The sequence below is a fragment of the Bombina bombina genome, chromosome 3 (assembly GCF_027579735.1).
Source record: "Bombina bombina isolate aBomBom1 chromosome 3, aBomBom1.pri, whole genome shotgun sequence".
Lineage (NCBI taxonomy): Eukaryota > Metazoa > Chordata > Amphibia > Anura > Bombinatoridae > Bombina > Bombina bombina.
The window spans coordinates 462032237-462059680 of NC_069501.1; the positions used below are offsets into that span (position 1 = coordinate 462032237).

General features: G+C 37.3%; 1 protein-coding gene across 1 annotated transcript in view; it reads left to right on the forward strand.

Annotated features, from left to right (window-relative positions):
* Positions 1-27444, forward strand: part of PIK3C2B (phosphatidylinositol-4-phosphate 3-kinase catalytic subunit type 2 beta) — a 315182-nt gene that overhangs the window by 60761 nt on the left and 226977 nt on the right. The window contains exons 2-4 of the mRNA XM_053706696.1: positions 6179-6997; positions 25759-25859; positions 26851-27005. Coding sequence (XP_053562671.1) covers positions 6269-6997; positions 25759-25859; positions 26851-27005 — 985 coding nt within the window. The 5' untranslated portion in view covers positions 6179-6268. The remainder of the gene's footprint in view (positions 1-6178; positions 6998-25758; positions 25860-26850; positions 27006-27444) is intronic.

Below are 27444 nucleotides of genomic sequence, written 5' to 3' on the forward strand. Positions count from 1 at the left end.
TACTGCACCAGAGATTCTGGTTAGTGAGATCAGTCCGTTCCTGTAAGGTGAAGTCTAACGCGTTTCAAAGGTTATGGTAATAACTCCTTCTAGAGATATCCCATTGCAAATAACACACTTAGTGGTTACAAGTGCCCATCATGCTTTTCAAAAGATACAGATGAAGGATGCGAACATGAAGATGATGTAATGTGCATTGAAGGAGAAAGTGAATTTTTAGGAGTGAATGTATGTGAATAAAAGTCTAACGCGTTTCAAAGGTTATGGTAATAACTCCTTCTAGAGAAGAAGGAGTTATTACCATAACCTTTGAAACACGTTAGACTTTACCTTACAGGAACGGACTGATCTCACTAACCAGAATCTCTGGTGCAGTATATTTTATAGATAAGATTTTTTAATCCATCCACTGGTCACAGTGGTTTGTGGATATTTGCTGCCGCATATGTTTTTTGGCTACCTGTGGCCTTTCTACTACCTGTGGCTATCCAACTACATTAAATATCATACAGTGCATATATTGGATTGCACTTGCTGTGTATCGTTGTATAAATACCTCATACTTGTGAGGATTTTTGATGTAAGCAGGCATTTTTAGGAGTGAATGTATGTGAATAAAATGTTTGATTTTTAAACGATATCACACTATTTTGGCATTTCTTTCTTTTATATATATCGTTTATAAACATTACTACCATACTATCCTGAGAGGATCCACACTGAAAGAGGCCGAGGAAAAAGGGCTTCAACCCCCTGAAGTTTCACCTATACCCGGGAAAGCAGCAGGGAAAAAGACAAGCTTGCTGTTGGAAGTTTCCCCTATACCCTAAGGGGCCAAGCATACCGAGAGGGATTTCCTGATGTGCTGTTTCCTTACCTCATACGATTGAGGTTCTTTTTTGTAAGTTTGCATTCCACCCATATTCCAAGTCTCGAATTCTACTATTGTGTATATACAACATATAAGTGGTCTAGCATCTGGGACATTTAGAATTCAGCTTTCCACTCAATTTTATAGTGTTTTTTTCATATTGTGTTTGATTTGCTGTGCATTCTGTATTACATTTGTTATCCAATCACACATAATAATTGTGTTTACCATTGTCTCTTTACAACCAGCGCTACTACATCCCTTATCACGGGCTCTTAACACACACACACACACACATATATATATATATATATATATATATATATATATATATATATATATATATATATATATATATATATATGTTACAGTTAAAGTGCAGAAACAGTTAATGTGCACATTACCTAGCTAATCTGCAGATTAACTGATTTGCTCAGTTAAAGTGCAGAATCTGCACTTTACCTAGGTAATGTGCACATTAACTGCTTCCGTGTAGTTAAAGTTGGAAAAGTTTGTTTCTCTCATGTAAACTGTTTATTGAAAAAGAAGCCGAAGAATGTTCCTATTTCGGCCGAGGGCAGATACGCTCCAGAGTGCTCTGTTCTAATCAGAGCCTTGGGTGCCGCAACTGTCTCTGGGAACCTTACCATGGGTCACATCCCGCACGTCTTGAAATTCTCTGTCTGGGAAATTATCTATCGAATCTATCTATCTATTTATTATAGATTCGATAGATAGATAGATAATTTCCCAGACAGAGAATTTCAAGATGTGCGGGCTGGAACCCATGGTAAGGTTCCCAGAGGCAGTTGTGGCGCCCGAGGCTCTGATTAGAACAGAGCACTCTGGAGCGTATCTGCCCTCGGCCGAAATTGGAACATTCTTCGGCTTCTTTTTCAATAAACAGTTTACATGAGAGAAACAAACTTTTCTAAAAAGCTAAAGTGTTTGAAAGTGTATTATTTGTTTTTCAACTGTATTATCACAGATACATTACAGCTAGAATGGCAGATATTTCACATTCTCAGTACGATGTTCTTACATTTATTTGTGCTTATTGCATAATTCCACAATGGGTTGCAGGGAAGTCGATTCTGTAACAATTCAGAATGCAGAATGGGAAATATACAATGCTTAGAAGTGTAGAGGCCAAGATGCTAATAAATGCAAAAACAGAATAAGAGCAGTTATACCCTTGGGAAAACTACTATAAACTTGTTAAGAAGTTGAAGTGTGTCTGGGCAATGAATGATGATGCATAAAGTGCGCCACACTGCCCTTTAAGATTTTGTTTTTACCTCCATTTTCAGAAGAAAGTGCCCCAGGCTTTCTAAAAAAAGTGATATGAACTGATTATCATAGGAAAAACCATGGGACTCCCTTTAGTTTTTATATATATATATATATATATATATATATATATATATATATATATATATATATATATATATATATATATATATATATATATATATATATATATATATATATATATTACTAGTGCCTAGTAGGTAATGTGCAGATTATCTAGGTAATTTGAGAAATGAAACAATTTTTCTGCACTTTAACTGATCACCCTAGTTAATCTGCAGATTAGCTAGGTAATGTGCACATTAAAGGGCCATAATACCCAAATGTTTAAACACTTGAAAGTGATGCAGCATAGCTGTAAAAAGCTGACTAGAAAATATCACCTGAGCATCTCTATGTAAAAAAGAAAGATATTTTACCTCAAAAGTTCCTCAGTAGCCACCTCCCATTGTAAAGGATTTCTAAGCAGCATTTTAGTGTGTTTGTCCTGGGACATCTGAAGGGATGAGCATAGTGAACTCTCATATTATTTCACCAATCAGGTAAAGGAAGCTTACTATGAAATCTCATGAGAGTTAAGTGAAATCTCATGAGATCACAGTAAGAGCTCATGACCTCAGCACTGCTGATGCTGATTGGCTGCTGTTCATTTCTTAATTTATTTTTTATTTTTTACCTGCAGCTGGGAGCAGGTGAAGTATAACTTTTTACACAGAACTAACTCTACTGAGCTGAGGAGATTGTGAGGTAAAATATCTTCCTTTTTTTACATAGAGATGCTCAGGTGATATTTTCCTGTCAGCTTTTTACAGTTATACTGCATCAGTTTCAAGTGATTTAGCATATGAGTATTATGTCCCTTTAACTGATTTATGCACTTTAACTGTAACATATATATATATATATATACTGTGTATGTATGTATGTGTATATATATATATATATATATATATATACACTGCATACCCCCCAACTGTCCCGATTTTCGCGGGACAGTCCCGATTTTAGGGGCCTATCCCCCTGTCCCGGGTTGCCTGCCATCTGTCCCGATTTGCCCCAGGCATTTTTTAAATTCTATTGGGCCCATACTCAGAAGCAGCTGGCTTTGCTCTCACAGGGTTAGATACCTGTTAGATTCCCTGTGGAAAATGAATGGTGTGTGGGTTAAGCAGGAGTAAGAAGGCTGTATACACTCTGACCACGGGTAATGGTGACCTCTCTAACCTACCTCTGGTAGTGATGATGTCTAACTCCTGATGATAATAGTAGCATGCCTTCAGTTTTATACAATGAGCAGTGCTAATACCAGGGTAACAAACAGTGGCAGCCGCAGACTGCCAGCTAATGTGCTTGCCAACCCCAGGACCCCATACAATGAATTACAGATACCCATATATGATGTAGTGTGTGTGTCTATCTGTATCCATAACTGTGTGTGTGTATCTGTATGTATAAGTTTATGCTATGTAGTGTGTGTGTGTGTGTGTGTGTGTGCCTGCATGTATAAATGTAAGCTATGTAGTGTGTGCATGTGTATCTGCATGTATAAGTGTATACTATGTAATGTGTGTGTGTGTGTATCTGCATGTATAAGTGTATGCTATGTAGTGTTTATCTGCATGTATAAGTGTATGCTATGTAATGTGTGTGTATCTGCATGTATAAGTGTATGCTATGTAGTGTGTGTGTATCTGCATGTATAAGTGTATGCTATGTAGTGTGTGTGTATCTGCATGTATAAGTGTATGCTATGTAGTGTGTGTGTATCTGCATGTATAAGTGTATGCTATGTAGTGTGTGTGTATCTGCATGTGTAAGTGTATGCTATGTAGTGTGTGTGTATCTGCATGTGTAAGTGTATGCTATGTAGTGTGTGTGTATCTGCATGTATAATTGTATGCTGTGTAGTGTGTGTATCTGCATGTATAAATGTATGCTATGTAGTGTGTGTGTGTATCTGCATGTATAATTGTATGCTATGTAGTGTGTGTATCTGCATGTATAAGTGTATGCTATGTAGTGTGTGTGTGTGTGTGTATCTGCATGTGTAAGTGTATGCTATGTAGTGTGCTACTGTGCATTTTTGCTGACTTTAAAGGCCAGAATCTAGAATATTAATGGGGAATGCAGAGAGCAGTTTTAAAGAATTTATTATTAAATGTCCAATTAAGATAAAAATATTTAGCAATGTCTTTGCAAAGGCTAATTAAATACATAGCTCACATAGCCATACCAGTGGTTTGAGCTTGTGTTTGATTTGCTGCCTAAGTATATTAAAATATATGACTTTATTTAGAATTTTATTTATATTACTTTGGTCTTATGATTTTTTAAGCCCCGCCCACCATATTTCAATTTTTTTGCCATGGAGGGCGGTGTCCCTCTTTTGAATTTTGAAATGTTGGGAGGTATGATACTGTATATGTGTATATATATATATATATATATATATATATATATATATATATATATATATATATACAGTATATGTGTGTGTGTGTGTGTGTACAGTATGTGTGTATATATAAATATATAATAATTTATCATTTATATGATCCAGACCTTAGTGTGTTGCACTTTCACAAGAATAAATTTGGCTCCGTAAATTGCTAAATGCGGCTTGTGGCCGCCAATTTTGGATTGGCCCAAAATAGCTGTATGCACGTCTAATTTCTATAATTTATGTGTATTTATATATCTCTGCCACTTTGTGTATATATCAAGTTCTTTGTGTTTATATTAATGTGTCTCTGCATGCGTATGACTCTAAATACCTCTGAGTATGTTTGCACATTGTGTTTCCTGTGTTAGCAGCTTCCTAGTCCAGTTACTCTTCTGTTTAAGCAATTCTTGTATGGTGAGTACTAGGAGGACATAGTGCAGACCAGCATGCTGTCTCCTTCCTGGGACTTTGACGGATGTTTTTGTAGTTGTACAGCACAACAGTTTGTAGGATTTGACTGGTCAGTGATATAAGGCAACTGAAGCTTGATAATATGTAAACATATTGTATCTAAATGTAAATAAAAATAAAATGCTGTAATGTGTTAGAGTATATTGTTATTGGGCTATTGCATGTATATAACTATGGGTAGCCACCAATAATCTGCCAGCTCCCAGTAGTGCATAGCTGCTCCTGAACCTTCTTAGCTATGTAAATTGAAAACTCTCTTGCATGCTATCTAAACTGAATGGACCACTAAATTCAGCACATTTGCATAACAAATGTGCATAATAAAAAGAAAATGTAATGACACTTACTCTGAATTTCAAGTAAACAGTAGATTATTATTTTTTTCTGGCAAGTTTATTTTTTCTCCCATTTTCCTGCCCCCCTGTATCATGTGACAGACAGACAGCAAATGACAGACTAGTATATTAATACACTGCACTTGTGCACATGCTTAGTAGGAGCTGCTTCCTCAGAAAGGGTGCATATAAAAGTGAGTACAAATTTGATAATGGAAGTAAATTGGAATGCTCTGTCTGAATCATGAAAGTTTATTTTGAGTTTTATGTCCCTTTAATTGTTAGTTTCATGTCCCTTTAACATCTAACAAATTGTAGAGGTCTTTTGTGCTTTCTTATTGCAGACAGACCAGCAAGATTTCCCTTCTCGTAAAATGTTATACATATCAAAAATATAAAGACTCTTAAACTGTCAGCCCCTAAGCAATACAGCAACGGTTGTAAATCAAAATGAATTAGCAGCACATAGCAATGATTTTTGGTCTCTTTACTTAACTATTTTGCTGTCCAAAAATACATAGAGAAGATGGTAGGGTATTTGAATAAATTGTATGAAGAAGTAATAAACAAAGGGTAAAATGTAACCTATAAACAATACGAATACAAATGATGAGAAAATGAAAGGAACTGTACAATTAAAACACAAGGAAAACTGAGAAAGCAGAGCATCATTCTCTCATATAAATAGATTATTGCAGAAATAACTGTGTCATAACAATATAACTAATTACCATTTTTTCTCTGCAGGACCATCTCTGGAAAATCATGCCTGTGTTTTCACCCCCAGCTTCCTTTTAGCTCCTTCTGTTCTCCGCTTCATCTGCTAAACCCACAGTTATGTCAACCTCTGGGAAAAATGGAGAGCAATGGCAGGGCCTGGAGTCCTTGGGGATTAGCCGGAAGGAGCTGGCACTGGCAGAGGCCTTACAGATGGAGTATGATGCACTTTCTCGATTGCGACAAGAGAAGAGGCCACCTGGGAGTAATGAAAACCATCTTATCTCCTGGGATGATGTCAATCAAGCTCCTCCGAGTGTGCCCTCTCCACCAAAAACCAAGCCACATACTTCTGGAGATTATCTTTATATTTATGATGATGATTACCACAGTAATGGCCGGGGAAAAGGTGGGACTTCACCCAAAAATCTTTCTCCTCCTCCTCTACCACCTCGGACCCACATCTTAAATCAACGCAAAGAAGTGTCACCTTCCAATTCAAGCAAATGTTCCCATACTCGGGATGTAAATGTGTACAGTGGTGATAAGGGAGGAAAACTGCTTAGTCGAAGGATTTCAGAAATTGAGGATGAAGATGAGGAGGAGCTGGGAGGAAGGAGGGGAAGTGGGATCTGTGACCTGGACTATGAGGGCCTTAATGACACCCTTACCCACCTCAATTTGGCATCTACATATGATTCAAAGCTGCTCCGCCAGGCTGCTGGGCACTGGAAGGCAGAAGGACCGAAAGTAGTAACAGGAAAGCCAGTGGCAAGAAGCAACACTCTCCCCCCACAAGTCCCACCTCGTACCTATGTTCACAAAGCATCTAGGGTGTCAGTGGGTCCGGTAAGTTAGGATATGTAGCAGTTTAAACACATGGGAGAGAATTATAGCAAATAGTCTGGTATTTCCATGATTGGCTGGGTTAGAGATGTAGAGTCCTAACAATCAACACATTTATAGTATTGAAGTAAAATATAAATGGAATGTTTAACCCTTTCATGTCGGATCTAATTTGTATACATCGCGACAAAGTTTCAATGTAAACAAATTGAAATCATGCAGTTTTGCATACGATAGCTTTCAATTATGAGATCGGGTCAGGGGGGCGTCCCTATGTCGATAGGCTCTCCCTCCAGGCCGCGATCCCATTCTGGAAGCATCGTTGGTTCCAGTACAGCCAAACGGCTAGGACATTCCATGCCGTCCTAACGGGCTAAAGCTCAGCACAGTTAGGACTGTATGGAACGTCCTAACGTCTGGAAAGTGTTAATATGGACTCTGTGTTTGGCATATGCAAGATTAGACAGCTAATTAATTTGAAATTTTCAAATGTAAAATTTAATTACTCTAGTTATTCAATTCCCTAAATGTCAGGAACTATCATAGAGTACACACATTTAGATATGCATTGGTTTAATAATACAGAATGTGGATTGGATATCACTTATTGGTTTAATACTGAAAATCTTGTTTATTACCTCTATATTTTATCATATGGTGGATGCTACATTTATTTTGTGATTACTTCTGGCTGGTTGATAAATGCGGAGATTTATTCTTGCCTATATCTGGTCAAATTATGCATTTTGAACTTCATTAATTTTCAGTTATATCAGGAATATTAATGCCAAGCTTGCGTTGCTTTTGATAAGTGCTAAGGTTTTTTTATGTTTTGTACTGAACAGGTGATTGTGCAGAGTTTCTTTCATGTCTATGGTTGGTAATTTGTTTATTTACATATAGTACTGGCTAAATGATGGTTGTGAACATATTGCTTCACTAGGTTTGGCTCAAGTGATGGATGCTTTTTTCATACCTATGTCTGCCATGTTCAGCAGGTGATGAACTTATAGCTTATTTCATGTCTACTGACGACCAAGTGATGGAAACTGAGTATACTTCATCTCAGTTGATGGCTGAGTGATGGGCATGTAGCTTATTTCATATCTCTTGACTCCCAGGTCAAGAACACTGAGCTTATTTCATGTCTGTTGGTGGCCAGTTGAAGGTCAAGTAGGTTATTTTAATACAAACAAGCGGGACCGCTTCAGATCTGGGTCCGATCCTTAAACTCCTTGGCACACTCAGGGTGAGTACAGGAACTAGATGGCTACAGATGGCTAGACAAGCCAAACTTCTAGTAAGGTGTGGTGCATGCCAAATGTCCGAGCAAGCCGTGTACACAGAAAAAGAGAGAAACGGCTGCACTCCGGTGACTTAGAAAGTATAAAATCAAATTGTATTGGTATACATTAAAAAGTACAAACGGCAAGAGGAAAGTAAGACACACTCCTTACTTGTTTTGTGCCGTGATATTAAGTGCTGCAGGGCACAAAAGAAGTGTCTCTCCTTTCCTCTTGCCGTTTGTACTTTTTTAATGTATACCAAAAAATATTTATTTTATACTTTCTGAAGTCAGCGGAGTGCAGCATTTTCTCTTTTTGTAGGTTATTTTAAGTCTGTTGATGGCCAAGTCCTGGACACTGAGCTTATTTTGTGTCTGTTGATGGCCAGGTGATTTGTGCTAAACTTTTTTCTTGCTTATTTTCTTCCAGGTGATGGATCCAGAGGTTATGTTATATCTAGTGGCATGCCAAGTGAGCGATGCTGAGCTTGTTTTGTGTCTGGGGTGGTCAGATTACAGCTGCTGATAGACTCTGATACATTTTCATCTGTAATCAACTGTTGATAAGTTATAAGTAGCTTTACTACAGTGTCAGATAATGTTTTAGATCTGGTGTAGACCCTAAACATGCTTTATGACTAGGTAAGGCTATTAGAGCTTGATATATATATATATATATATATATATATATATATATATATATATATATATATATATATATATATATATATATATATATATATAAAGTAATAAGTGCACAAATCAGTGCACAAATCGTGGTGCAATGTTCAATAAGACATAACCAATTTATATCCGTCACAGTTCAGTAATGAGGTAAAACAATTTAATCTCTGATGAAGCGCATTGAGCATGCACGAAACGCGTCAGTTCTCTAAGCACTAGCCTTGTACACTGTTTTGTGCTCTACATCGAATGCTTATATATATAAATTAAGTTTTGCTCCTGGGTTTGGTCAGCTTGTGGATACAGGTCTTGTTCAGTTTTTCAAATCACCCCAATTTGCTGATGTTGAGACGGTTTTGTTTAGTAAGGAGAGGCATCTTCTTTTATAAACGTGTAGACTTTGTAGGTGGTGATTGCTTCTATTCTCTAGAATAGAGCTACCCTTATGGTTGACTGTAAGATTGTTTCACCACTTTTGGATCAGGTGATGGATACTCTGCTTGTTAATGTGCATATGTTTTTGGTTTGGTTGGTTTTCTGATGTACTTAGTGTTGTTTTGACTAGGTTGCACCAGGTGTTAGGTACAGAACGTATTTCACCTTTCTGGCTAGTGGAAGAATATATATCTTGTTTTAGCTCTAGTAATTCATTTGTCAGTTAACGGGATTCTCTGTTTTTTTTAGTTCCTTATCTGGTACCTCATTCAGCTACCTCCAGCCTATCTGAATGTTTCCTGCAAAGTGAGATGTAGAGGTCATTAGGGATGGAGAAAGGAAAGAAGGGTGGATAGAGGGGAAGGAAAGGCAGATACACAGCTAACCTGGGAACTGGAAACATTGGACAGTTTCCTACTGATTATATTTTGGGGTTTTAAATTCATTTATACTTCTCAAAACTCAAAACTTTACTTTCATGATTCAGATAGAACATACAATTTTAAATAACTTTCCAGTTTACTTCTATTATCACGTTTTCTTCATTCTCTAGTTATCTTTTCTTCAAAAGCAGGGCTGTCATGTCAGCTCAGGAGTGTGCATGTGTCAGCAGCACTATATAACAGCAGTTTTGCAACAATGTTATACATTAGAAAGAGCACTAGATAGCATCACTATTTCCTGTCATTTAGGGCTTCAGGCATGTGCACTCTGACGCTACCTACCTAGATATCTCTTTAAAAAAGAATAATGTAAGAATGAAGTAAATTGGAAACCCTTTTAAAATTGTATTCTCTAACTGAATAATGAAAGGAAATAATTGGGTTTCATGTCCTTTTAAAGGAACCGAGAACTTTTAAGGATATGCATATGAAAATGTGTTATCATTTGTCTTGTATGACAAAACGTTAAAGGAACATGAAACACAATTTTATTTTAAATCATGATTCAGATAGAGCATGTCATTTTAAATAACTTTCCAATTGACTTCTGTTATCTATTTTGTTTTGTTCCCTTGGTATCCTTTGTTGAAAAGGATATCTAGGTAGGCTCAGGAGCTGCTGATTGGTGGCTGCACATATATGCCTCATGTTATTGGTTTACACAATGTGTTCAGCTAACTCCCAGTAGTGCGCTGCTGCTGCTTCTAAAACAAAGATAGCAAGAGAATGAAGCAAATTAGTTAATAGAAGTACATTGGAAAGTTGTTAAAAATTTTCATTTTAACAAAGGATACATGAAGATAAAAATGTAGAGATGTAAATTGGGGGAATAAAAGATTCTTCTTTTTATTGTAAACTCTGAAATCAAGAGTTTATTTGTTACCTTTTTTAACCCTTGTAGACAGGGTTAATTTGTCTACATCTGAAAAACGATCACGAGATTTCAATGATGGTATCGGGTCAGGGGGGCATCCCTATGATGCTAGACACGCCCTCCAGGCCGCGATCGCATCCTGGAAGCGCCGTTGGCTTCAGGACAGTCAAATGGCTAGGACGTTCTATTCCGTCCTAACGGTGCTAAAGCCCGGCATGGTTAGGACGGAATAGAATGTCAGAACGGCCTTAAAAGGTTAATATCACAGGACGTAGTCTAAACATTTAAAGGGACATTAAACCCCAACTTTTTCTTTCATGATTCAGATAGAGAATACAATTTTAAAAAACTTTCTAATTTACTTCTATTATCTAATTTGCTTCATTCTCTTGATATTCTTTCCTGAAAAGCATATCTAGATAGGCTCAGTAGCTGCTGATTGGTGGCTGCACATAGATGCCTCGTGTGGCTGACCCATGTACATCGCTATTTCTTCAACAAAGGATATCTAAAGAATGAAGCAAATTAGATAATAGAAGTAAATTGGAATGTTGTTTAAAATTGTATTCTCTGTCTGAATCATTAAAGAACATTTTTGGGTTTATTGTCCCTTTAACAGCCACATAAGACAATATAGAATCACACTCAGATGCACAGCCACATAACTGTCATTTTACATATTAGGGCGCCCAGGAAACATATTACAAAACGATCTAGCTGCAGACATCTAGCTCCCAGGATTTTTCTGTCCCTCATTTAGAACGCTGTATGCATTTATGCACAAAAAGGTTAATAAGATCAGATTAAATTCAAAATGAAAGTATGATGGAGTACATGTTGCATACCTAAGTATGCATTGTTCACCGATTGATAGGAAGAACTCCCACGCATATATTGTCGGATAGGAATATACATCCACAATCAAGAGAAGATAAAGAACATTTGTTTTAGCAAGCAGCAAACATGCAAAAACAAATACATCTTAAAATAGCATCTTTTACATGGAACAGATAGACAACTCTCAAGTCTTCTTTCTTTCTTTGAATAAGTCACAAGATTGGCTGCTGTGAGACACTTTTTGATTGTTTAACTGCTGTGGGCGTAACCACCTTCCTTTCTATAATAGCAAGCATCGCGGGGTATCATTACTCATAGATGTGAGCTTTTTTCAGCGTAGTTGCTGAATATAGAACGCAGTCTTCCCAGCAAGACTATTTTTATGGTTGTGCTGTAGACATACGCATATTAACTCTTCGAGTGCCAGTTTGGCAGATATCATATTATACCTATATGTCAACATTAAACTTTCATGGTTCTGACAGATCATATCATTTTAAGGGGCTTTTCATTTTACATCAATTATCAAATTATCACTTGGTTGAAAAGCATTTTCTCAGAAGCAACAATGCACTACTAAGAGCTAGCTGGTGATTTGTGGCTATCCACATATGCCTCTTGTCATTTGCTCACCAACTGTGTTCAGCTGGGTCCCAACAGAGCATTGCTGCTCTAGAGCTGACCCCTTTTGCAGGGGTTAAAGGAACATGAAACCCAATTTTTTTTTCTTTCATGATTTACTTCTATTATCTAATTTGCTTCATTCTCTTGATATTATTTGCTAAAAAAAAAACCATGTGCATTGCTATTTCTTCAACAAAGGATACCTATAGAATGAAGCAAATTAGATAATAGAAGTAAATTGGAATGTTGTTTAAAATTATATTTTCTGTCTGAATCATGAATTTTTTTGTTTTGTTTTATATCCCTTTAATTAAACACATAGGTATATGCAAGCAATAGGGAAATTATAAAATTCTTTAACACAGAGCATTCTCTATTTGTGTTTTTATGGCCGTTTATGGTGTAGAAACCACCTGTTATGCGGTTTTATGCATTCGATAGTTTGTACATCATAGGAGCACCAAAAACAATCAAAGAACAGTCAAACTACTTCAGACTTACATGAAAATATGATGGGTTAAGTTGATATGCAGATTTAAAGGGACACAAGCCAAAATTAAACGCTCATGTTTCAGATAGAGCACTCAATTTTAAACAACTTTCAAATTTATTTCCCTTCCTCCTACTGAGTTCACAGTATATACCTTGGGTTGCCACTGGCCAGGTATCCAGTATTAAACTGGACAGTTGAGTGTTTTAGCAGGCTGTCCAGTAAAATCTTCACAAAAATACTGGACACTTAAAGGGACATAATACTTATTTTCTAAACCACTTGAAAGTGATGCAGTATAACTGTAAAAAGGTGACATGAAAATATCACCTGAACATCTATGTCTAAAAAGGAAGATATTTTACCTCAAAATGTTTTTCAGCGCACAATAGTAAGGGCTCTGTGAATGGTTATGCTGTAGCTACTGTCAGCAGCATGTTGGGGGGGGGGGGGATCACCAGCAGCAGCCAATCAACTTCTTTAGTGCTGGTGCCACACTGTGATGTCATGAGATTTAAAGGGAGAGTCTACTTGAAAAATGGTATTGCTTAAAAAGATAGATGATCCTTTTTTTTTTTTTACATATTCTCCAGCTTTGCATAACCAACACTGTTTTATTAATATACTTTTCACCTATTTGATTACCTTGTATCTAAGCCCATGCAGACTGCCCCTTTATCTCAGTGCTATTTACAAACTTGCATTTTAGCCAATCAGTGCTGGCTCATCCATAACTCCACAGGAATGAGCACAATATTATCTATAAGGCACACATGAACTAGCAGTTTCCTGATGTGAAAAGCTAATAAAATGCACAGAGATAAAGGTGGTCTGTAGGAGCTTAGAAAAAGGCAGATATTTGTGTGTGTGTATATATAAATATATAGACAGAAAATCAACAAAACTGGGTAGCAGATGTACAACGGGAACCTAAACAGCAATATGCATTTAGTCAGTATTCAGTGTAGAAAGTTCTCAAATTCAAATAGCAAGTTGCAATAAATGCAGATGTCCACTCTTAAAGGGCCACTAAACCCAAAATCTTTCTTTCATGATTCAGATAGAGAATAGAAATTTAAACAACATTACAATTTACTTCCATTATTTATTTTGCTTCATTTTTAAAATATCCTTAGTTGAAGAAAAAGCAATGCAATGCACAGGGTGAGCCAATCACACGATGCTTCTATGTGCAGCAACCAATCAGCAGCTAGTGAGCATATCTAGATATGCTTTTCATCAAATAATATCAAGAGAATAAAACAAATTAGATAATATAAGTAAATTAGAAAGATGTTTAAAATTGCATTCTCTTTCTAAATCATAAAAGAAAAAATGTGGCTGGCATGTCCCTTTAAGCTGGGCAAAAGTTATATAGCCAAATTTAAATTGCAGTTCAAAGTGGCAAATAGTAATTAAGTCTACTGACATTCAAGGGTAGTTGTACAAAGTCCCGAACTTGTGCTAAACTGAGTATAATCAGGCAGCATAGGAGACGTATAAGAGAGTTCCAATGTAGACTGTTTTAAGCCTAAAAAGTGGGCTGTGTATATAGAGTCCCTGCTATAGTGCCTTGGAGCCTTGACACAACCAGGTGTGCAGAATAAAGAAACGAGTATACCTTCTAAGTGGGTGGACCGGACCAGTTCTTTGTAAATGTGGATACCGGACAACTTCCTCCGAAGATCCCAGGTTGGCTAAAGCCCACTAGTTCCGTCGGGGGGTAATGTCCGCGTCTGCGTCTCTCGTCGTCGTCAAAGGACCAAAACTCTGACGTCAGAGTTGTGTGCAGCGTCGCACAGGAGGTCCGCTGGGATGTACCAAACGTGAGAAGTGTGTGCAGCGTCGCACAGGAGGTCCACTGGAACGTACCAGGCATCCACTGGGTCCTAGAGGTAGAAGGCTCCTAAAGTCAGGATGCGGGCTCCGGGTAATGAGCAGCCAAAGCGGTATCTCATCCGCTGTATGTAGCAATAAGAGATCCCCCAGAGGAGAACAAAGAAAAGGCTGTTGCAAAACCCAAAGGCTGGTTCAAGGTAGATTTATTAAGCAAAGGTGCTGTTGCATAGGTGATAACAAAGGCTTAACACCTGACGCGTTTCGCATGCGCACATGCGCTTCATCAGAGATGATGTGTTCTAGGTGTGGGTGAACCTATATACAACAAACTGGCCAATCAGAGCCCCTGTCCAACATAACAGGGACAACACCTGTGAAGTGTAATCTTAAAGGTAGTTTGTTGCCGACAGGCCCCCACTAATATTTTACAAATAATGCAAAAATTGTATACATCATAAACAAAATATAACAGAGTTATATGAAAGAAAACAAGCAATAGTAAATGAATCCTAAAACATGATTGCAACGATCAACAGTTACAATGGCTAAAATGATAATTGTAAAACTAATAATAATAATAAAAAATGCTAGAGAAAACTGGTGGTCAATTCTAAAGGGGCAAGATGGTTAAACAACAATATTAATGACCCAATATATACAATAAAATAAACATATTATAGACCACTATTCATAGCTAGAAGACAAAAAACAATTTTGTTAAAGGACAAGTAAAAATGATGAAAATAATAATAAAAATAAACACTAAAAATAAAACATAAGAAAATAAGTTCATAGAACTCTATAATCAGAAGTCAACATAATGATTTATTTAAAGAAAAAGGAAAATATAAATATTAGAGACTCATGAGTATTACTCAAAAATACACATGAGTCAATTTTAATAAAGATAATATAAATATATCAAAACATCCACAATAATGTCCCTGAAAGAGATGAATGAGTAGCCCTGTACATTAAAAAGAAAACCTTAAATAAAAAGAAAATGTGGCTTCTGAGGTCAAAATAGATGTGAAAGAATGAAATAGGAATTAACAAGGAAAACAAGGAGACAATATATTAGCATATAGTCTGAATCGCTGAGATTATGTTCAGAAGGTGGGGACCAATAAATGAAGGACCTTAATAAACCAAAATTAGAATTAAGTATTAGAAATGCTAAGACTATGAGCAGCTATTCGACAAATAAGTCAACGTCCATCCTTTTATTGATGCCATCTGGTGCCCTAGTGTGCAATTTGACAATTTATGGAGGAATGGAATGATAATTTAACCAACTGTTCCATAATATTAATGAAACAACTACTATGCCATAAAAAAGAGGAAAGAGAACAGGTCCTCATTGAAATCAATAATGTTATAGAGACCTTAAAACCATTTGAAACCACCCAGAAATACATAGACTATACCAAACAACTTAATGAGACAATAGACAATTTAGATACGGTCCTGTCTGATAGAAAGGTACAAAAATATCAGAGGGATGTAAAGGATTACGAACTTAACATAGTCTACTCTTGGCAGCAACATAAACCGACCAGATCTAATTGGTCATCTAACAAGAAAAATAAAAATAAAAAAGGAAATAAAAATAAGACAGATAAAAACAAACATGTTACTTTTTCCAGCATAGATACAGACTATCAGGACATTAGTGCCCAGTCATCAGAAGGAGAACAGACACATAGTCCCCCAGAGCCAGAAAAAAACAGTCTAGACCCCAATCCTGGTAGAAAAGGATTAAAAACTTTAGTGAAACGGGGGGCGTGTCCAAGCAGCGTTCTGAACAGGACGCACACTCTGAGAGCTCTGAGCAGAAGTTCTGATAATCCGCCGATTATTGATTTATAACAGTAAGATTGCAAGTTTATAATTAAAAGACACCACAGCACAGTCACTTGTGACCCTAAATATATCCTTCTCGCTGTTTACATGACGCTGGGACTACAGATTGGAACTTAAAGGCCTAGGGCGGCGGCCCACTAATAGGCATTCACCTCCCCCCCGGGAAGAGCCGGGTTATCGGTGCTGCTGGGGTTCCCGGCTTACTGAATCTCTTCACCTCCTAACATCGATTCAACCTTAACTGGGCAGAATACCAAGTTTGAACTGACGCTATCATTCTAGCTGAGCACCAAGCAGACCATTAAGAGCTTCCCGCTTAACAGAGCAGACACTTTTATAAAAAAAAAAAAAAACTCAAATAGCTCTGAAAGAAAGCGGAGACAAGGGAAGATATGGAGGCACTGACACAGATTGACCTATGTCTCGCAAACTTCGAGAGACTCATGAAATCACTAATAGAGAGAGCTCCATTTGACAATCTCATGAGCAAATTATGTGCCACTAATATACAAACAGAAGTTACTGAGGATGATCGAATACTCGCTGGTCAAGATGGCGCCGTGCAGGCTACACACACAGCAGACGCAAAGTATCCACAACAGAAGCCCTCCTTGAATAATCTCAAAACCTTCTGGACAGATGAACCATCCCTTGCTGGGGAAATGATCTCGGATCATTTCGACTTACCTGGAAACGGAGGCAAGCATACAGATGGGCTCCCATGGGCAGGAGATCGCCATGTGTCTTCAGCAGCACTGTTTCAACTGGATCGCATTGGGGGTCGGCCACGATCCTCTCCCACAGGCCAGAGACTGGCGTTGTATGGACATAAGGTGGGACATGGGGATCTCCCTCAACAACTAAGGGGGCTGAGCCACCGGTCCCTCTTGCCGCATATTACTCAGGCGGCTGGGGAACAGAAAGACCACAGAGGGGAGCGAATGGAACCGTATAGTCTGTGCGGCCTCATACGGCATATGCTGTCTGAGGAACCGCACCGCGAAGACAAGCTAGCAAGACCCCTGCCTGGACATTCCCAAAAAAGTAACTCTGATTACTCCAGACTCTGGACTTTACAACCGGTCTATTGCAGGGGTCTGACATTGACTTAATTTATCTTTGGGAACATCAAATCCTTATGATGAAAACTCCGGTAACCACATAAAGTTAAGGTGTTAACCTGTATTGATGTGTGATGGTTATATAGTGTTTTTATATTATCTTTTCTCCCTTATCGTTCAGTTTATACGTTAATCCATACTGTTGTAATGTTTATGCAATGATCGAGGTGGCCTCCTTTTGGTGATAGCTAGCCCATAGTGGTAATAAGACATACGCTGACAAGCATGATAAGGTACTTCCCTTGTTTCTGTAGACCTCTTTTTCGCGGCTCGTGGCCGGGGCCGCGGGGATGAGGGTTAACAATATATTACTGCCCAAGGGGAAGATCCTGGTCACTAGGGACAAGCTGAGGTTATAAATGGGTGGCCTTTTTTTAAACAAGCAATGAGACATGGCCTCCCTCCTCTCTCACACGTATTCACAAATATCTATAATAAAAATTAAATAGGATTGGGGTAAGGTGGTATTACACCAAGATAAGACTAGTAGGGATGAGAAATGTCATGTTTCAACATTCACTTCAAGAACAACTGTCTGCTCAGTTTTGGTTCTTCATTTATTTATGATCTTTTATTTTGTTATTTGTTTCGTTTGTTGTTATGTTTTATTCACACTCATATCCTCTTCTGTGCCTATATACATACAGGGTCCAAGAGAGGCCCATTTCGTTAGCAGGGGGCAAAATCGAGGTTTAACAACTAATGCTCATTGCCTTATCTCATCTTTTCCTCTATTATAGACTGTTTTTATTTTTAAAGTATAATAGATAACAATTGCACTGCTGGAAGTGGGAATGTTCATGTAATACCCTTGCTGATTTCACATCCAGTGTATTAAATCTTCATCGCATAATGATGCAGTAAAATATGAGTATTACATAGTGATAGCTGTTGCATGGTCTTAGCAATGTGAAATACCTTTTTGTAACACCTATGAAGTATTCCATGTATTTATGAGATCTGCTGTAAAACCTCAAGTTATTTTAATAAAGCTCTTTGAAAATTAAAAACTTTAGTGAAACAACCTAATCAAACGAGCACACCAAAAAAATCACAAAATAAAACAGGGGATGAACAAACTGAATCTACTTTTCGTTACCCCAGCAGGGTCAGGAAAAATTTAAATAAATAGCAGTCATTAACCTCTCTGATTACACTTTGTCTAACATAGAATCAAATCTTTTAAATAAAGGTTTATCATATGCACCAGCTCACAATTTTGACTTTGTGAACACACTTATAGATATTAATACATTTGTTTGAAAAATAGTCTTAAAAAAGCATTTTAAGGACAATTCAGTTGAACACTCATCTTCTCTAACACCAAGAATCATTCAACAAGAATCAGTGGGACTTACATACACCTATTTGACTCACCTTACTAATTTAATCACTTTTACAACAGGAATCCACTAGAGCCACTGACACAATGGTTAATAATTGCACTTCTTTCTCATTTAAGATCACTTCCTATTTTTATCCAATTCACTCCAGACATTAGTTGTTAGACTTGTATCAGAAAATAGTGGAGAAGGAGCTCACTGATTTATTTAGAACAGTTGATAATAACCCATTTAATATACCTAGGGATAACCTTACGCGACGACAGAGACAAGCTTTAACCAGACTTTAACAAAATGAGAACCTGGTCATAGTCCAGGCTGATAAGGGAGGGGCGGTGGTGGTTCTAAATAAGAAAGATTATGTTGGCGAGGTTGAGAGCCAACTTAACGATTCTAAGTTATATACCAAATTGACGTTTAACCCCACCATCTCTTTCAAAATCAAACTCAGCCATTTACTGGACTATGCAATTGAACATAATTTCATGGATAAAGAACTTACTGAGTATTTATATGTGGAAGAGCCAACCACCCCATACTTTCGCATTGTACCTAAGATACATAAGGGATTGGAAAATCCACCTGGGGGGCCCATTGTGGCCAGTAATGGATCTCTATGTGAAAGATTGGGTGGTTGGCTCGACCATGTTCTCCAACCCATTATGTTGGCTCTACCTGGTTACATCAGGGATAGCACTCATTTGATAACCCAAATTAAAGACATAATTTGGAGAGAATCCTATGAATGGGCGGCTATTGATGTGACAGCCCTCTACTCCAATATCCCCCATACAATGGGCCTGAGGGCTATCGACTTTATGTTGCACAGACACTCTAATTATAGTGACGAATTTATTTCATTCATCGTCCAAACGACTGAGTTCCTCTTGCAGCATAACTTCTTTATCTTTCAGGGTACTTATTATCTACAGAGACGTGGCACGGCGATGGGGGCAAAATTTGCCCCCGCCTATGCCAACATCTATATGGGGTGGCTCGAGTTTAACATGATTTTTTCAGATTCTTTTTTGTACAAAAAAAATGTCATACTATATGGTCGCTTTATAGATGACATCATTGTCATCTGGGAAACTAGTGAAGGCCATGCTGTTGACAAATTTGTAGATTTTATGAACAACAATGAGTACAACCTGACATTCACAGCCCAGACACACAGTAAGACTATTGATTTTTTAGATCTAAACCTGAGGGCAGTTGACAATAGTATTTCTACGTGCACCTATCGCAAACCTTTGGCGAGAAACACAATACTGAGAGCTGATTCCTGCCATCTTAACCATTTAAAGAGAGGCATTCCAAAAGCCCAGTACCTACGCCTGATGAGGAATTGCACAGAGCTAACACAGTATCAATCCCAGGCAAAGGAACTAACTAATAGACTAATGGATAGAGGCTACCAAAAAAATGTGTTACAAAGAATAGAAAAACAAGTGGCAGATTTAAATAGACAGGATCTACTTCAGGGTAGAACAAACCCAGAATAAGCCCTTTGTACCAGATAACACTGTACGGCCTAATCAAAATCTATTGTTTATCACACAATTTAGTAGACAATACGATCAAATTTGCAATATAGTAAAGAACAATTTGACAATCCTAAAAGGGGATGAGGCCTTAAATAACATCTTAACATCAGGAGTTAAATGTATAGCAAGAAAAGCCCCTACCCTAAGTGACATAACAAGAAAGCATTTCACAAACAAAGATGTAGCAGGCTCCCATTGGCTAAGCTCAAAACCGGGATGTTTTAAATGTGGCCATGTACCTTGTAAGGGGTGTACCTGCATTACAGTGACAGATACCTTTTCTTCAAAAGTCACGAATCAAGTGTTCCATATTAGGGATAGGATTGACTGTAACTCCCAATATGTTATATATCTAATTAATTGTTTATCTTGTTCATGCCAGTATGTAGGCATCACCACACGCCCATTGAAAGATTAGAATCCGTGAGCACTTGCGTTCCTTGGATGATAAAGAACCTAGAATGCTGGTTGCTAAACATTTTAGGTTACACGGCATGGGGACAAAATACTTTTCATTTATTGGCATTGATATAATCAAAAAACATCCTGGGGGGGGGCGACAGGGAAAAAAGCCTAAGGAAAAAAGAAATATTTTGGATTGTCAAATTGCATACTAGGGCACCAGATGGCATCAATAAAAGGATGGACGTTGACTTATTTGCTGCTCATAGTCTTAGCATTTCTAATACTTAATTCTAACTTTGGTTTATTAAGGTCCTTCATTTATTGGTCCCCACCCTCTGAACATAATCTCAGCGACTCAGACTATATGCTAATATATTGTCTCCTTGTTTTCCTTGTTAATTACTATTTAATTCTTTCACATCTATTTTGACCTCAGAAGCCACATTTTCTTTTTATTTAAGGTTTTCTTTTTAACATCCAAATTCTATGTTCATCCACTGCCCCACCCCTTATGGGGGAGTATCTTTCTCGCTAGGGACATTACCCCAACATGAAGTTAGCAATATATATAGGGTCTTGATAGTAACATATATAGGTCTGCCCCTATTGGATGATTTGATCTCCTTTTTTTTTTTTAAAGAAACTACGGAGTTATTATTAATCATGGCCATCGAAATAAGGGGTAACACTTCGACACCACATGCTGTCTCTTAGTTCATCTCTTTTAGGGACATTATTGTGGATGTTTTGATAAATTTATATTATCTTTATTAAAATTGACTCATGTGTATTTTTGAGTAATACTCATGAGTCTCTAATATTTATATTTTCCTTTTTCTTTAAATAAATCATTATGTTGGCTTCTGATTATAGAGTTCTATGAACTTATTTTCTTATGTTTTATTTTTAGTGTTTATTTTTATTATTATTTTCATCATTTTTACTTTTCCTTTAACAAAATAGTTTTTTGTCTTCTAGCTATGAATAGTGGTCTATAATATGTTTATTTTATCGTATATATTGGGTCATTAATATTGTTGTTTAACCATCTTGCCCCTTTAGAATTGACCACCAGTTTTCTCTAGCATTTTTATTATTATTAGTTTTACAATTATCATTTTAGCCATTGTAACTGTTTATCGTTGCAATCATGTTTTAGGATTCATTTACTATTGTTTGTTTTCTTTCATATAACTCTGTTATATTTTGTTTATGATGTATACAATTTTTGCATTATTTGTAAAATAGGAGTGGGGGTCTGTTGGCAACAAACTACCTTTAAGATTACACTTCACAGGTGTTGTCCCTGTTATGTTGGACAGGGGCTCTGATTGGCCAGTTTGTTGTATATAGGTTCACCCACACCTAGAACACATCATCTCTGATGAAGCGCATGTGCGCATGCCTGAAACACTTCAGGTGTTAAACCTTTGTTATCACCTATGCAACAGCACCTTTGCGTAATAAATCTACCTTGAATGCCACAAAGTATCCAGCTTACAATACACCAAACAGCACAGAGACAAGCCTCAAATTTTCAAAGTAATTTGGATTGATGAGACCAAAATTGAGCTTTTTGGGCACAACTATAAATGCTACATTTGGAGAGGAGTCAACAAGGCCTATGATGAAAGGTACACCATTCCTACTGTGAAACACGGAGGTGGGTCGCTGATGTTTTGGGGATGTGTGAGCTACAAAGGCACAGGAAATTTGGTCAGAATTGATGGCAAGAGGAATGCAGTATGTTATCAAACAGAACGCCTCATTTTCCACTTCTTGATTAGAGTTTGAACACTGCTGATTTGCATTTTCAATTCTTGGATACCTTTTTATATCCCTTTCCTGTTTTATACAGTTCAACCACCTTTTTCCCACAGATTCATTGATGTAAACTTATGAGCACAACTGTATGTGTGTGTGTATATGTATATATATATATATATTGGGGATGCACCGAAATTTCGGCCGCAGAAAGTTTCGGCAGAAAATAGCATTTTTTGTTATTTCGGTTTTCGGTTTTTTTGCCTTTTATTTTCGGCAAAATTGTGTAGCATATTTTAAATTTGATGCCAGTCTAGAGCTGCTGTTTGAGTTAATTACTTGACTTACTGTTTTGCATATAATAATAGTTTTCTAGGACTATACTTTATTTTGATAATTGGTAACAAAACAAAAACGGTTAAATCTGATTCTGTTACACAGAACTAAATAAAGAATAATACTTGCGATGCACCAAAATTTGGGCTGCCGAAAATGTGCAATTCCAATTTCGGCCCAAAGAGGACCAAAATGGCTAAAAAAGTACAGCCCTCCCCTGTTCTATTGAGTTACTTGTCTATCCTTAGCATAAGGTGAGCAGCACAGCACTGGCATGGTACACAGAGCACACACATAAGTACCATGACATGATGATATTGGAAACCAGCAGAGAAGGAAACCAAAGTTCTGAATAGTGAATACAAATATCAAAGGATGATAAGTAACATGTTTATAAACACTTGATATTATCAGACACAGCCCTAAGCACACACTGTGAATATGTATAAGCCTTATATACAGTGATCATACATCAGCCTCTTGTGCGTAGACATTCTATTCGCCTGAGGCAAATATTCGTGCACACTATATATGCATAAGCCCTAAGCTCGCACACAATTGGTACAAATTAGCACCCACCAGACAGTGTATACAAAAAAGCACAGTAACTTTCTATAACCACCTTGCACGTAAGGATGCAGCTAAGTCCAGTGGTCCTGGTGATAGGCAGACTCCATTTGGGGCTCAGGACATATAATCTGACGGGTCAGTGTGAGACCGGACCCAGGAACTAGGCGGAGATACGAAGAGAGACGATCAGGTGCAGCCACGCTCATCGCACGGATAACTACACCTGAAAACAAAACACATGTCCACCTCGTATTGTTGTCTGGCTATAACCACGCTCTCCCTTATAGAGCTCCAGTTTCACTGCAGATCACGCCCTACTGTACAAGTGACCATGTCCATTTGTTGGAGCTTTCCCGCCTACAAGCTCTCTCAGCTACACACACACACTGTAGTTAAAAACGAAAAAAACTATTTCGGTTTCGTTTCGGTTTTCGGCCAGGATCATCCTGAATTTTCGGTATCGGTTTCGGTCCAGAATTTTAATTTCGGTGCATCCCTAATATATATATATATGTGTGTGTGTGTGTTAGAAGATTTGTTTACAGGCGCAGGACTAGACTAGCCCTAATCCTCAAATAATAAAGTAATCAATATGTGTAGATATCAAGTATACACAGATTAATGTAAAGACATCCAACCCTTACTTGATGTCATCAAATATCAAAAGAAAAGAAAAAGGTAAAAAAGATAATACTTATTCTCTAATTAAAAGATACTCAAATATTTCAAATATTCCAAAATAGTAGTAATAAACAAGTATATATTGCAATCTTATTAATGTAATAAGTCCACAATTAATTAGGCTTATTGTAGAGAAAATATTAGAAAAAGTCCCAACAAGTAAATTATAATTAAGTAGTTCTCAGAAAATCCAAGTGTAGATAATTTGATTCGAAATTAAAGGTTAGTTGGTGTGCCCAAACACCCGTAGTGATAGGTAAACTTCCTACTTACAAAAAAATACCTCAATCAGAATGATGTAAGTTCCGCACAAGTTGTTAGGTAGAAAGCTCTCCAATTCACAGGTGATCCGCTATTCAAACAACTCTTGGTATCAATCCCTTTTTTTTCCTTTCCCCTCTCACGCTTGTAATGGTCTTAAAAAGGAGCCAGCAGGAGTCTGTATACGCGTGTATACATCTGGCACTGTGGGGCTTGGTTAGGAGTCTCTCAGGCCACCCAGATTCCAAATCCAAACTCTATGTCCCTGGAAAACACTTTTACAGAAGGAATGTGCCTTTCTTTGTTAAAAGTTAGACAATATTCATCCACATTGGCCTCCAAAAAACAAGCTTTTACTGTGCGGTTATATTGGTGTGGGACAGATCTTTTTTGAAAATGAGCAGTAGAATATTTTCTGGCAAATTTCAAAGTTAATCCAATTTTCCCTGCCCCTGTTCCATGTGACAGAGTTTGAGAATGCAGGTGAGACGTCTACTCCTTGTACTGAACCACAGGAATGACCAGACAAAACAAATTAGCTTGAACTAACACTCCAATTGAGAGCTGCTAAATATCAGAGATACAAACACCAAGGAAATATATATATATATATACACACACACACATTTGTGATTGGATGATAGCTGTCACCTAAGAGCGCTACGATTGTCTTTCTATTATGCATTTGTTGATTATGGAATTTTACTGTATTCACTGTTCCTTTAATAGCACTGAAATTTAGAATATTAGAGTCCTGTTATATGTACATATTTCAGTGACACGTACTTGTTTGCTATTGAGCAATTACCTATCGTCCAGTGTTTCATAGAATCAATTTTGAACATAATATAGGATAGGATAATATAGTACATTAGGATCCAACAGTGCAGGTCTGTTGTAAGACAATGACAATAGGCCTTTGTGCAGTCACCAGCTAGCTCTCAGTAGTGCGTCACTGTTCCTGAGCCTACCTAGGTATACTTTTTTTTATCAAAGGATACCACGAGAATAAAGCAAATTTAATAATAGGAGTAAATTGAAATGTTTTTAAAATTGTATGCTCTATCTGAATAATGAAAGTTTAATTTGACTTTACTGTCACTTTAACATGTTTTAAAAATGCTATAATGCATATCAAAGAACATTATTTAGAGAGCAATAAAAAAAATTCAAGTCAAATAATTTTACATATAATTTTTGGACACAATAAGCTAATTCACTGTTTAGCTGCTAATTCATCTAGATGCTTGATTAGTTCTCAGTTTGTATTTATTAAATGTATATTCAGGAAAAATAATGGCATGGGGAGAACGTTTGGAGCATCTTTTAAGTTCCTTTTTAACACTGGTGCTTCTGATCCAGGACTCATTCCGGCCCTATCCCCAGCAGAATGGCTGTGAGCTGTTTGAGGTATCGGAGCAGAGGGATGAGGAAACTGCTGCTTTCTGTCACTTGTTGGATGGGTGAGTATCAGGAACCTAAAGACCATATGTCATTTAATAGGACAGTCCAGTCATTTAGTTATGTAAAAATACTGGACACTTAAGTCCTGGGGTCCAACCTGAGATTTGATTTGGGCATATAGTTGTCAGGCTCCTGGGACATAGGTCTGATCTGACATAGTCTGATTTTGTAGGGGACAACAAACTACCCTAATCATATGAGAATGAGATGGTCATAGCTATGTAATTATATCCCCACACATTGTGAAACTTATCATAAAAGGAGATGCACCCTCCTTGGTAAAGGTCCTAAAGACCCATTAAATGCCCATCATTTAATGTGGGTATTTCTATATTAAACTGTCATTTAGAAAGTTTCAGAAATCAATGTGTTCCCTTTTTTGTTTTTCCTTTAATTCACTCTTTTCTATGTCCTCCTTCTTCAAACGTTCCCTTCTTCCTCATGTCTCCATCTTCCTTTACCACCTGCCACTGCCAGCACTTTAACTTCCTATCTTCTTATGTTTTCTTTACCAATCATTTTTTACCTTCTCCGTCTCTGTCTTCCATATTTCTCTTTTCCCTCCCTTTCTCTTTTCTAACTTTTCTCATTTTTCTCTACATCTACCCCCTCTGTTTTTTGTTCTTTCATCTCTCTCTCATCTCCTCTTTCTTTACCACTCTCTTTTCTCTCTTCTTTCTTTCCATTTTTTCTTTCTCTCTTCTCTCCATTCTGTTTCTCCTTTTTTACTCTCCCTCTCTCTTCTCTAGCTACCATTCCACTCTATCTGCTTCTCTTATATCTGTGTTTTCTCTCATCTCTCTCACTCTCCTGTCTGTCTCTATCTCTCTGCCCCCTTTTCTCTCTCTTCTTCTCATTTTCTTCATTCTCTCACCTTTTTTCTCTACCCTCTTCCCCATCTTTCTAATTTTGTTCTCTTCTCTCTTACTCTCTCATTTCTTTCTTTTCCTTTTTGACTTTTTTTATTTCCTTCCATCTTTCTCCCCTCAGCCTGCGTTCCGACCACAGTGTTACAGATCACAGAGTCAGCGGCATTGTGTGGAGTCCTGTCAACCTCAGCCCTGAGCACCTGGGTCACGGGGTCAACCTGAAGATCACAGTGCTGTGGGACAGCCTGCGGGAGCCGCTGACCTTCACATGTGACTGTGAGTTTTTTTATCCTTTCACTCCCCTCCTGGCTCTTGAGTTTTTTACTTCCATGGACTAACATTACTAGAGCACCTATTTCATTTTACTACAATGATGATAACCAGTGTGCAAAGGAATAATTATTTAGTGATTAGTAATAATTTATTGTGTAGATATACATAGCTTGGTTATATTTACAAGCAGCTTGTAGCACAATATGTTCTGTATATACTGTATGTATTTATATTCAGCATACTTAGCTTTATACAGAACAGCATATTCCTTATCAGTGTATAGATATTCACAGGCATTACACAGTGCACTTTGTTCAGTACCATTATTTATCAAACAGTGTTCATTAGCCATATATATAGATCACCATTAATAAAGCAGCATGTTAAAGGGACACTAAATACATTTCATCCACCTACCTGTAATCATGGGTGCTGCCATTAT